Below are 13030 nucleotides of genomic sequence, written 5' to 3'. Positions count from 1 at the left end.
AAATTCAGCTACTTAGGTCTGACATGGAATGTTTAAAAAACCTTAAATTTGACAAGACTATCAAACAAACAAAAATCTGAAAATTAAAGAAAAAATATAATATGAAAACCAAAAAAAATATAATACTGAAAACCAGATACGAGTATTTAAAGGGAAATTTGGCAGGATGGTCAGTCGCCTGCTGACATTCGTTGACGCTGCATCGAAGAAACCAAAGAACAGAAGAAAAGGAGAAAGAAGAAATATCTCCGAAAGTGGGGTCCCGCCACGTCGAAAACGGTAGAGGAGTAGGGCCTGAAACCAGACGTGGTTCCTTCTGATGATGTTTTTAGCCACTGGATCCTATAAAGGAGCTGTTGAGGTGGCGAACCACGAAACGTGGTTGGAATTCCTCAGATACTGACTGCAGCGAAAGACTTGCTGACAATCCAGAAAACAGGATGACAAAGCGTAGAGACGCTTGACAGTATGACAGTGTAACGAAAGATCAAATGGGTTTGCAGCCCGATCCGGAGTAAAGTTGCAAAAAGTAAGCATGATGAACCATGCCCCCATGATCCTGGAGCTCGGGGGGGGGGGGGGGGGAGAACGACGCCTCAAACAGGGACAGAAAAAGGAATGGACCAGGACCGGAAATGAACAACGAGAAAGGAAACGTAAAGGAAAGGTAGATGAGGAATTCAGCTGCTGCGGAAAGGTGTTTTCTAGTTAAATCGGGCTGAGAATTCACCAAGGGAATGTGTATCAGAAGAAAGTGATTCAATAGTGCGGGTTGAAAAACCAGAAGACGTGTGGCCAGAACCTCATGGAAAGAAACCATAGCGAGGGTCATTCCACAGTTGAATCGGAACAGCCAAGAAAAGAGATAGGTGTGAAGAAGCCAAAGATTAAGTGGCCGAAGGCAAATGATGCAGCGAGCTATAAAAAATTCGATGACGAGGTAGCAAGAATGACCATCAAGAATGACCACCAAAGGCGGCGCGCTGGCAGAATCGTTAGCACGCCGGGCGAAATGCTTAGCGGTATTTCGTCTGCCGTTACGTTCTGAGTTCAAACTCCGCCGAGGTCGACTTTGCTTTCATCCTTTCGGGGTCAATAAATTAAATACCAGTTACACACTGGTGTCGATGTAATCGACTTAATCCCTTTATCTGTCCTTGTTTGTCCCCTCTATGTTTAGCTCCTTGTGGGGAATAAAGAAATAAGAATGATCACCAAATTCAAAGGGGATGACGAACAAAAGTTCGAGAACTTGGCTAATATAATCTATCAGGAAGGAGAGAAAAGATTTGGACTTGAAACAACAGAGAATGGAGAATCATCGGTAGGGGCGGACCATGGAGGAGAGAAAGGCGGATCGCAAGGATACGAAAAGAGAAGATTCCTTATGTATTTAATTTGTCAGATTCCTTATTTACTTAATTTGTCAAATTCTTATTTACTTAATTTGTTAAATTCCTTATTTACTTTTTTTTTGTCAAATTCCTGATTTAATTAACTTGTGAAATTCCAAATGTTAATTTGTCAAATTCATTATTATTATTATTATTATTATTTTATGTTTGACTTTTGTTTTGCATTTGTACAAGTTGGATCCAAGTCTCACCCAGAGACCTCAAGAGACAACAAGTTAGAAGTTCATGTAGGTGTTATGCCTAGGGTACCATATATTTGGATTTGTACAGTTTTGTTCAAGTGAATGTTTAAGAAACCATAAGAAAATTATGTGCTTGCTTTAAAATTTGAGATCACATAGACAATATTTTACGTAGGATATGGGCAGTTCCCATGAGCACTATCTTTTGAACTTCAGCCATTTTGGGGTTTCCTGGTATCTGAGCTAGGTAGTAATCAGCCCGTTTCGCTGTCATTCCCAGGGCACCTATGACAATAGGTATTGTTTTCGTCTTCAGATTCCACATTTTGCTAATTTCTATTTCAAGATCTTTATATTTGCTCAGTTTTTGGTAGGTCTTGACAGATACGTTTATATCGATTGGGACAGTCATATCAATGAGGAGGCATGATTTTTGTCTGAAGTCTTTCAGTATGATGTATGGCCTATTTGCGTCTATCTTTCTGTCAGTTTGAATGGTGAAGTTCCAGAGGAGTGCAATGTGATCATTTTCAAGTACTGGGGGTGGTTTGTGTTCCCACCAGTTTTTATCATGGGGCAAGTCCAGGTTTTTGCATATTACCCAGTGAATATATTGTGCAGCTCTATCATGCCTGTTGAGATACTCTGTAGGCGCAAGCAGATTGCACATGGAGACAACATGATCGATGGTCTCATTTTGTTGTTGGCATATACGACATAATGGGGAGCTGCCGTTCTTTAATATGTTGGCCTGGTAGTTCTTTGTAGGTAGGCATTGATCTTGGGCTGAGGAAAACATGCAGTAATGATAGAAAGAATCAGTGTAACTGAGAAGCAAAGTGGAATACTCTCTGTACAAACCATAAAACCCCAAGGCAGACGAAAATCAAATAGATGAAGAAAGTCACACAGAAATTGACCCAACTGTACTAGATGATCTAAAAAATCAAATCATGACGGAATGGATGAAAATTAAAGAAACCAGTATGAATGAACGTGACACTCTCCCAAAAATTCGCAACTCTAAGTAAAACCTGAAAGTAATTGGTAAAATCCGCCTTGCACTTAAGGATATAATTTCAGCTAATGATGTTGACATTACAGATCTCAATCACCTGTACTATGCATCCGCAAAAATCTCAATGATTCTATGTGGTGAAAAGATTAGAAAACGACAACATTCTCACAAAGAGCCTACTTGGCAACAGCGTATTCAGCACTAAATTCAGCTACTTAGGTCTGACATGGAATGTTTAAAAAACCTTAAATTTGACAAGACTATCAAACAAACAAAAATCTGAAAATTAAAGAAAAAATATAATATGAAAACCAAAAAAAATATAATACTGAAAACCAGATACGAGTATTTAAAGGGAAATTTGGCAGGATGGTCAGTCGCCTGCTGACATTCGTTGACGCTGCATCGAAGAAACCAAAGAACAGAAGAAAAGGAGAAAGAAGAAATATCTCCGAAAGTGGGGTCCCGCCACGTCGAAAACGGTAGAGGAGTAGGGCCTGAAACCAGACGTGGTTCCTTCTGATGATGTTTTTAGCCACTGGATCCTATAAAGGAGCTGTTGAGGTGGCGAACCACGAAACGTGGTTGGAATTCCTCAGATACTGACTGCAGCGAAAGACTTGCTGACAATCCAGAAAACAGGATGACAAAGCGTAGAGACGCTTGACAGTATGACAGTGTAACGAAAGATCAAATGGGTTTGCAGCCCGATCCGGAGTAAAGTTGCAAAAAGTAAGCATGATGAACCATGCCCCCATGATCCTGGAGCTCGGGGGGGGGGGGGGAGAACGACGCCTCAAACAGGGACAGAAAAAGGAATGGACCAGGACCGGAAATGAACAACGAGAAAGGAAACGTAAAGGAAAGGTAGATGAGGAATTCAGCTGCTGCGGAAAGGTGTTTTCTAGTTAAATCGGGCTGAGAATTCACCAAGGGAATGTGTATCAGAAGAAAGTGATTCAATAGTGCGGGTTGAAAAACCAGAAGACGTGTGGCCAGAACCTCATGGAAAGAAACCATAGCGAGGGTCATTCCACAGTTGAATCGGAACAGCCAAGAAAAGAGATAGGCGTGAAGAAGCCAAAGATTAAGTGGCCGAAGGCAAATGATGCAGCGAGCTATAAAAAATTCGATGACGAGGTAGCAAGAATGACCATCAAGAATGACCACCAAAGGCGGCGCGCTGGCAGAATCGTTAGCACGCCGGGCGAAATGCTTAGCGGTATTTCGTCTGCCGTTACGTTCTGAGTTCAAACTCCGCCGAGGTCGACTTTGCTTTCATCCTTTCGGGGTCAATAAATTAAATACCAGTTACACACTGGTGTCGATGTAATCGACTTAATCCCTTTATCTGTCCTTGTTTGTCCCCTCTATGTTTAGCTCCTTGTGGGGAATAAAGAAATAAGAATGATCACCAAATTCAAAGGGGATGACGAACAAAAGTTCGAGAACTTGGCTAATATAATCTATCAGGAAGGAGAGAAAAGATTTGGACTTGAAACAACAGAGAATGGAGAATCATCGGTAGGGGCGGACCATGGAGGAGAGAAAGGCGGATCGCAAGGATACGAAAAGAGAAGATTCCTTATGTATTTAATTTGTCAGATTCCTTATTTACTTAATTTGTCAAATTCTTATTTACTTAATTTGTTAAATTCCTTATTTACTTTTTTTTTGTCAAATTCCTGATTTAATTAACTTGTGAAATTCCAAATGTTAATTTGTCAAATTCATTATTATTATTATTATTATTATTTTATGTTTGACTTTTGTTTTGCATTTGTACAAGTTGGATCCAAGTCTCACCCAGAGACCTCAAGAGACAACAAGTTAGAAGTTCATGTAGGTGTTATGCCTAGGGTACCATATATTTGGATTTGTACAGTTTTGTTCAAGTGAATGTTTAAGAAACCATAAGAAAATTATGTGCTTGCTTTAAAATTTGAGATCACATAGACAATATTTTACGTAGGATATGGGCAGTTCCCATGAGCACTATCTTTTGAACTTCAGCCATTTTGGGGTTTCCTGGTATCTGAGCTAGGTAGTAATCAGCCCGTTTCGCTGTCATTCCCAGGGCACCTATGACAATAGGTATTGTTTTCGTCTTCAGATTCCACATTTTGCTAATTTCTATTTCAAGATCTTTATATTTGCTCAGTTTTTGGTAGGTCTTGACAGATACGTTTATATCGATTGGGACAGTCATATCAATGAGGAGGCATGATTTTTGTCTGAAGTCTTTCAGTATGATGTATGGCCTATTTGCGTCTATCTTTCTGTCAGTTTGAATGGTGAAGTTCCAGAGGAGTGCAATGTGATCATTTTCAAGTACTGGGGGTGGTTTGTGTTCCCACCAGTTTTTATCATGGGGCAAGTCCAGGTTTTTGCATATTACCCAGTGAATATATTGTGCAGCTCTATCATGCCTGTTGAGATACTCTGTAGGCGCAAGCAGATTGCACATGGAGACAACATGATCGATGGTCTCATTTTGTTGTTGGCATATACGACATAATGGGGAGCTGCCGTTCTTTAATATGTTGGCCTGGTAGTTCTTTGTAGGTAGGCATTGATCTTGGGCTGCTATGATAAACCCCTCTGTTTCTGATTTCAAGCCAGAGGCCATTAACCATTGGTGGGTAAGGGCTTTGTCAATATCTGCATTATTCGTTCTCTTTGGGTATTTGCCATTGAGAGGTTTTCCATGCCATTTTTCAGTCATAATATCTAAGGCAGCAATTTTTGCATGGGTTTTCAAGCGCTTAGCTTTTTCTGCAGGTGTTTCTAGTTCGTCTAATTCTTGAATTTGTTGCAATTGGAATTCACTTAGATAGTCCTTTGCCTGTTTTGTTACTGAGTAAGATGCTTTCTTGCTTTCATGTTTTAAGACAAGTTTTAGCATCCAGTCCTCAGAGTTTTTCAGATAGGTGTCTAGGCCAATTGTGGCTACCTTCATTGATAATGCCAGCTGTAGAAGTCCTCGGCCTCCCTCTTTTCTTGGCAGATAAAGACGTTCTATATCTGCCTTAGGGTGGTGCATTCTATGCATTGTCAACAGTTTTCGTATTTTTCTGTCAACATTACATATTTCAGTAATTGACCAGTTAACGATATTGAAACTGTAAGTCACGACTGGTATGGCTAGAGCATTGATCGCTTCGATCCTGTTTCTCGCGTTCAGCTCTGTCTTCAGTATTGCTCTCACCCTGCGATAACATTCTCTTCTGATCCTTTCCCTCATCACTGAGTGCTTGATATTGTCCCCTTCAATTACCCCTAGGTATTTGTAGCTCTCGGCTGGTTCTAACTCTTTTATGACATTTTGCTGGTCAAGGTTCACATTAGATGTATTTGTCATTTTTCCTTTGATAAAGGTAACTTTTGCACATTTATCAAGGCCAAATTACATCCTGATGTCATCACTGAATTGTTTAACAATCGCTAGTAGGCCTTTGAGTTGTTGGTAATTTTTTGCAAAGAGCTTTAAATCATCCATGTAAATGAGATGATTTATATTTTTATCAAATATTTTATAACCATACTGTGCATCATTGAGCAATTTTGAGAGCGGTATTAGGGCTAGACAGTAGAGGAGTGGTGATAGTGAGTCACCCTGGAAAATGCCACATGAAATTCTTACATCTCCAGCATTTAGAGATTCATTGTCATTGTTCAACATCAGTGTGGTTCTCCATGATCTCATACTTACAGATAAAAAGTTTCGCAGAGTAGGAGCTATTTTATACTATTATTATTATTATTATTATTATTATTATTATTATTATTATTATTATTATTATTATTATTATTATTATAATTGTTATTGTTATTGTTATTATTATTATTATTATTATTGTTCAGTAGTTTTATTTTTATAGCGTGCTTTCACTTCGCTACCGAGCGCAGCTTTGTGTGCCTTGGGTATGTGCTGTGGTTTGCTGTGATGCTCTTATGGTTACTGTATTGAAAGTGTTTTGCGTAGGATGTGTGCAGTGCCCAGTAGTGCAATTTTTTGTATGTTATATATATTTGTAAGTCCTGCTGTTTTTGTTATGTATTTGTCTGAATATTTTTTTTATCATACCTAAGGTGCCTACTATGATAGGAATTGTTTCTGTTTTTAGATTCCACATTCGAGTTACCTCTATTTCCAGGTCTTTGTATTTTGAAAGTTTCTCCATTTCTTTTAGGGAAACGTTGTCAACTGCTGGTACATCAATTAGAAAGCATTTTTTCCTTTATGATCTCTGACAACTATATCTGGTCTATTTCCCTTAATTTCTCTATCTGTGTGTATTGGCATATCCCAGAGTATGGTTGCTTTCTCGTTTTCTGTGACCTTTTCTGGCGTGTGTTTATACCATCTTTTTTCTGTTGTTATTCCATAGTGTTGGCATAGCTTCCAGTGTATATAGGTCCCAGCTCTGTCGTGTCTGTGATTATACTCCTTCTTAGCCAGGACTGGGCAGCCAGAGATAATATGATTTATTGTTTCTTGTTATTTTCCTTTTCATTATATGTTTTTGGTAATTTCTGGTGGGGAGGCTTTGGTTTTGTGCTGCAATTAAAAGTCTTTCAGTCTCTGCTTTGAGTCCTGGGCTTCTCAACCATTGCTGCGATTTTTCTCTGTCTATTTCTTTTGCATTTAGTTTAGCCCAGTATTTGCCATGAAGGGGCTCTTCTTGCCATCATTTTATCATGGTCCGCTGTTGTTCTAGTTTTAGTTTGGTTCCTCCTCCTCCTCCTCCTCCTCCTCCTCCTCCTCCTCCTCCTCCTCCTCCTCCCATCCCCTTCCACCCTCCTCCTCTCCCCCTCTTCCTCCCCTCCCCTCCCCTCCCGTTTTTTTAATACTTCTTTTATTTTTTCAAAATTAAGATAAACAAAGTTCTTTTTTAATCTAAAATATACTCTCCTTCATTTTCTACAATGCTCTTCCATCTATCTTCCAAAATTCATTTGTCCGCGACGGAAAATACTCCTCCAGTTATGTTCTGAACTCGTCTACAGAATTCATATTTTTTCTGTCCAAATGGTTTTTGAAGACGGCAGAATAAATAATAATCTGATGGAGCAATGTCCGGCGAATGTGGTGGGCTTCCCTTTCAAACTGCTTCAGCTTTTGAAATATCATCCGTACTGGCTGTATGTAGCCAAGCATTATACTGATGGAAGAACACCCTTCGTCTTGAAACCAAAGTTAGTTGTTTTGCTTCTAGCGCTGACTTAAGTCGCTCAAGCTGCTCGCAGAGATCTCCTTTGTTACGCAGAGATCTCCTTTGTTACGCAGAGATCTCCTTTGTTACGCAGAGATCTCCTTTGTTACGCAGAGATCTCCTTTGTTACGCAGAGATCTCCTTTGTTTTGGTTTGGGTTTAAAAGTTCAAAGTGGATGAAACCTTTCATATCCCACCAAACAGATAACAACATCTTAAGTGGTTGAAAACCATCTTCAGCCTGGGATGCCGGTGTTTCTCCTTTCCCTATCCACTGTCTCCGGTGCTTGACATTTTTATAGAGAACTCATTTCCCTTTGCCAGTCACTATTCGGTCCCCAAAAAGGTTCATTCGTATGACGTGACAACAAAAAGAGCACACATTCACTCTCTGAGTGCGATTAGACTCGGGAAGTTTGTGAGGAACACATTGACACAGTTTGCAGACTTTTCCGATCGCATGTAGGTGTCGATGAACGGGTAAATAACCAAATCCAAGATTCCCTGCTAGTTCCTCAACAGTTACGATGGGATTTAGTTCCACTAGGGTTTGCAGGACGTCCTCGCTGAGCTCTATAGATCTTCCGCAATTTCTGGAACCAACGTTGACATTGGCTTACGCTTATTGTCCAATCTACATATACTGCATTAACATTCCCCGCACTTTCCGTTGCTTACGCTTATTATCCGATCCCTCTATATTGCCTTGATATTCCTCGTACTTTATTGAATTCATAAAAAGCAAAATATACTGAATATGTTCCTTCGTCACTTCCATTATAACTTTGAAACAATAACTGTTAAAATCGAACTGTACAATTCAAAACTTGCACTAAGAATAAGTATCAAGGTAAAATTACTACCTGGTTTTATAGCAAGTTGTTGCAGGTAGTCTAACCTGTCTCCCCCACCCCGACTTTTAGTTCATGCAATGGAAAAACCCCACATTATTTATAGGCTGACCCTATATATTAAATACATGAAATACAAAAAATTATTTACACTTTTAGCGCTTTTTTCCGTTATCGGATATATGTACACACACACACACATACACATACACACGCACACATACACACGCACGCATCCATGTGCGTGTATATATATATATATATATATATATATATATATATATACACATACACACACACACGCATATACACACACACACACACACACACACACACACACACATATATATATATACACACACACACATACACACACACACACATATATATACAAATACTCATGCACGCACACACGTGCATGCACGCACACATATACACGCAGACACACACATATTATATGAAAAGTCTTTTGAGCCACCATTTGTATATGTACTTGCATTATCAAACCTCTATTAATATGCTTATATGATAGTTATAAATATAAATATCTTTTTTTCTGCTTTTAATTTTTAGGTGAAATCGTCGCTCGTTGTGTCAGATGAATCGACTCCGACTCCTATCGATATAAAAGAGAACATTCAGAGACTGTGCTCAAAACATTTCTCCCATTACAATGGCTACAGAAACAATACTTATTTAAATTCGGCTGTCGTCATACACAAGTACAAATTTGTCATCTGTCTCACCCCTAAAAGCGGTTGTTCGTTTTTTAAGCGTTTCTTGTATTACATTAGCAGTCATAAATCTATTTCCAGCCCCTTTATTTATTCGTTAGGTGCTGCCCACGGTCTTCCATTGAACACTACCAAAATGTTAACGGAAAAACAACTGGAAAAAGTTCAGGGAGAATATAAATTCGTTTTATTTGTCCGCGATCCTTACAAGCGTTTATTCTCAAGTTACGTCGATAAGGTTTTCTCGCGTTATGACTATTGGAGTGGATTTAGTCGGAAACTAATTAAGGAAAGTAGACCTTCAGCTCCAGACAAATCAAAAAAATGTGGCACTGACGCTACATTAACGGACTTGATACGTTATCTTGTGTCTCAAATATCTGAAGGTAAATCCATGGATAGTCATTTTATGCCGACGCACTTCATAACTAATCCGTGTTCAGTGAAATATGATTTCATAGGAAAGCTTGAAAATTTCAAAACAGACGCAGCAACTATTTTTAGTAAGCTTCATGTAGAATACCAATCTATCTTGGATGAGATTGATAGTGGAACTATCAAAGATGAACTCGAGGACGTTGTCAATATAGTATCTGGCTTAAAAAATAATAAAAAGCTTAACAAAAACCCATGCTTTGATATACATAACTTCACGCGGCGTATGTGGCGCAAACTTCAAATCAAAGGACTTATCTGTTACAAATTTAATTTGACAATAACAAAAGAAGAATTACTGTCCCTTAACAAAACTCAGTTTCTTTCAATTTTAACGAAATACAGCAATAATTCTTTTAGTGATCCAGATTGTCATAAAACACGGAAATTTCCATTTTTGGAAGCGTATTATTCAGTACCGAAGAAAGACTTGGAAGATCTCGCAAAACTATTCAGCAGTGAATGTGAATTATGGGATTATCCGATCAAACCGGACATCATATTTGATCCCGATAAACGCATCTCAACAGGCCCCTTTACGTATTTTAACTTTGACGATGTCTAAATGAATATGTGAATATACATACATGTATACATACGTGTATCTCCATTTTTAAACCTATCCTCACAAATCTACAAACTAATTATATATGTACACGCACACACATACAGACACACACACGTATACACATACGCGCGCACACACATACGCGCACACACACATGCACACATACACACACCTCCACTCACAAAACTATCTGAAAGAACACTTTTGAAATATCAAAAATAATACAACGTCTCCATGACAGAACACCACCAGTGGACTCTGCATTTATACTTTAACACATTTTTAAAGAAATTAATTCATTTTATTAATTTAAATACATAATCGATTAATTTCGGTAACTTATTAAGACAGTTACTTATTCATGCATTTATAAATAATTCATATTGAACAAATTCCCAAACTGAAATAAATGATCACTTTTATTTTCTATATGAAAACAAGTGGTACCTAGAAAACATGAGTTGGTCAAGGAAAAGCATTTCAGATTTGAATTCAAATTACGAGAAAAAAATTCCTGATCAATTTCATTAGGTGTTCACTGTCCAATCTAATAAGTGATTCGTATCAAAGAAACCTGAAAATGTTGGGGTATTCCAAGACAGAACACAGCAACTGACTCTTATCTTTTAAATCCGAACATTCTAAAAGATCTACATTTAAGGTTCTTAGAATGAATACAAAAATATACACCCTCCCACATACATATAGACGCTCACATGATCGCATAAGTGCATATGGCACATACGCACACACACAACACACACACACATACACACACACGTAATCTTACAATAATTCTGCTTGTCATTGCGTTACTTAGACCTTCGGTAACGCTTTCACGTGATTAGAGAAAAAAGAGGGAAAAAAAGGAGAGAGAAAAAGAGAGAGAAGGAAAAGAAAGAGAGAGAGAAGAGGAAGGGAGAAAAAGAGGGAGAGAGGAGTGTCCATGACGAGGTAGAGGTGATGTAATTGTAAAGCTTTCACATGATTAGTTGAAAAGAAAGAGAGGAGGAAGAAAAAGGAGAGCAAAAAAGAGGATAAGTTGAAAAGTGAGAGAGAGAGAGAGAAGCATCCATGACATGAGGTAGGGGGAACGTAATATTTATCACGTGGTTAAAAATGTTAGTTGGAGGTAGAGGGGAAGAGTTAAAAATATAATTTTAGCAGAGGGGACATGTGCTGATGGTGTAGTTAAAGAAAGGCAGAGAGAAAGAGAGAGAGAGAGAGTGAGAGAGAGAGAGAGAGAGGGGGAGAGAGAGGGAGTGAGAGAGGGGAAAGAAAGGAGGGAAAGAGAGGGTTGATGATGGTAGTAGTGGCGGTGGTGGAAATGGAGGTGGTAACACTCGAGATGGTGGTGGTGGTGGGGATTTGATAGTGAAAAGTGCATTTTTGAAATTGAACTAAGTTTTGTTTTTATATCACCCATCCCTTAATGCATGCACATAAGTGCAATTCCGTGAAATATTCACGTTTATTTACGTAGCAGATAAATGCAATTTAACTAAAGGTTGTATCATGTCTAGAGGATGTTTCTTTTCCGATTATAGAACAAAATGGAAAAATAAGATTGAATATTTATTTTATCAGTGCTGTGTATTATATGAGTGCTGTGTATTAAGTGCATAAAGTATATATAATATATATATATATATATATATATATATATATATATATATATATATATATATATATATATATATTATAAGGTTTTTAAACTTTTAAATTTTCATATTCAAAAGAGACAGAGACTTCAAATTCGATATATCGATTTATTCACCACTCTATGTTAACATTTCTGTGCCAAACTTATCCAGTGACTGGTCCATTGGATTTAGACATTTGGCACTTCTTCAGGAGTGGTTACCTTTCGAACAAAACACGGAAAAACACATACATAACTATTATTAGGTCTTTAGGATCTCGTTAGCTTTCGTCTTTGTTATTATAGGGGAGATAACTCCTTAATTTTCTATTTTTATTGCTCTCCTGTGGATTTCCACTAGATTAATTAATTATTTTGTAAACAAAATAATTAATTAATCTACATTCTCAGTGTAGAAGGCAGTAGTGCTCATAAGATTCTAACTTTTCCCCCACCACCTCCTCTTCCGGTCCTTTCACAATGTAACCTCGTGGGCATCGGTGCCATTTTCCTCTTCCTCCATTTTTCCATTCTCCGAACTTTCTGTCTTTCCGACGAAGGGCTCCGCCCGAAACGTCATACTCTCTCTCCTTCCTTTCCCGAGCGTCCAATAACACTATCCGTATCACGTCCTCACTTTGTTGTTTTTTTGTTATTGTTTTTTTTTGTTTTTTGAACTTATATATATATATATATATATATATATATATGTAAAGTGCATTAAGAAATCATCGCATTCCAATTTCTTTCACTTTTTAATGAGCAGCAGATAAGCAACTATCTTTCCATACACACACAATACAGGTTACGCTTTCAGGTTTTTGGATAAAGATTTCAGAAATAACCCAATAGATTTACCATATATATGTATGTACATATATGTATGCATGTATACATTTATATTTATATATTATTTATATTATTATATGATTGAACACCACGCATCCATTTTGAAGTACATATACATAT

At 37.9% G+C, this 13030-nt stretch overlaps 1 protein-coding gene across 2 annotated transcripts in view; it reads left to right on the top strand.

Annotated features, from left to right (window-relative positions):
- LOC106880878 (carbohydrate sulfotransferase 11) overlaps nt 1-13030 on the top strand; it is a 44479-nt gene that overhangs the window by 24536 nt on the left and 6913 nt on the right. The window contains exon 3 of one of the 2 annotated variants that reach the window (XM_014931033.3): nt 9256-11422. The exons of the other annotated variant lie outside the window; for it this stretch is intronic. Within the exon in view, the coding sequence (XP_014786519.2) occupies nt 9256-10416 (1161 nt within the window). The 3' untranslated portion in view covers nt 10417-11422. Of the gene's footprint in view, nt 1-9255; nt 11423-13030 lie in introns of those variants that run through there. 2 annotated transcript variants of the gene reach the window in all.

The sequence above is a fragment of the Octopus bimaculoides genome, chromosome 7, assembly GCF_046866305.1.
Source record: "Octopus bimaculoides isolate indiv1 chromosome 7, ASM4686630v1, whole genome shotgun sequence".
NCBI lineage: Eukaryota > Metazoa > Mollusca > Cephalopoda > Octopoda > Octopodidae > Octopus > Octopus bimaculoides.
This window is presented reverse-complemented; position numbering and strand designations above follow the sequence as displayed.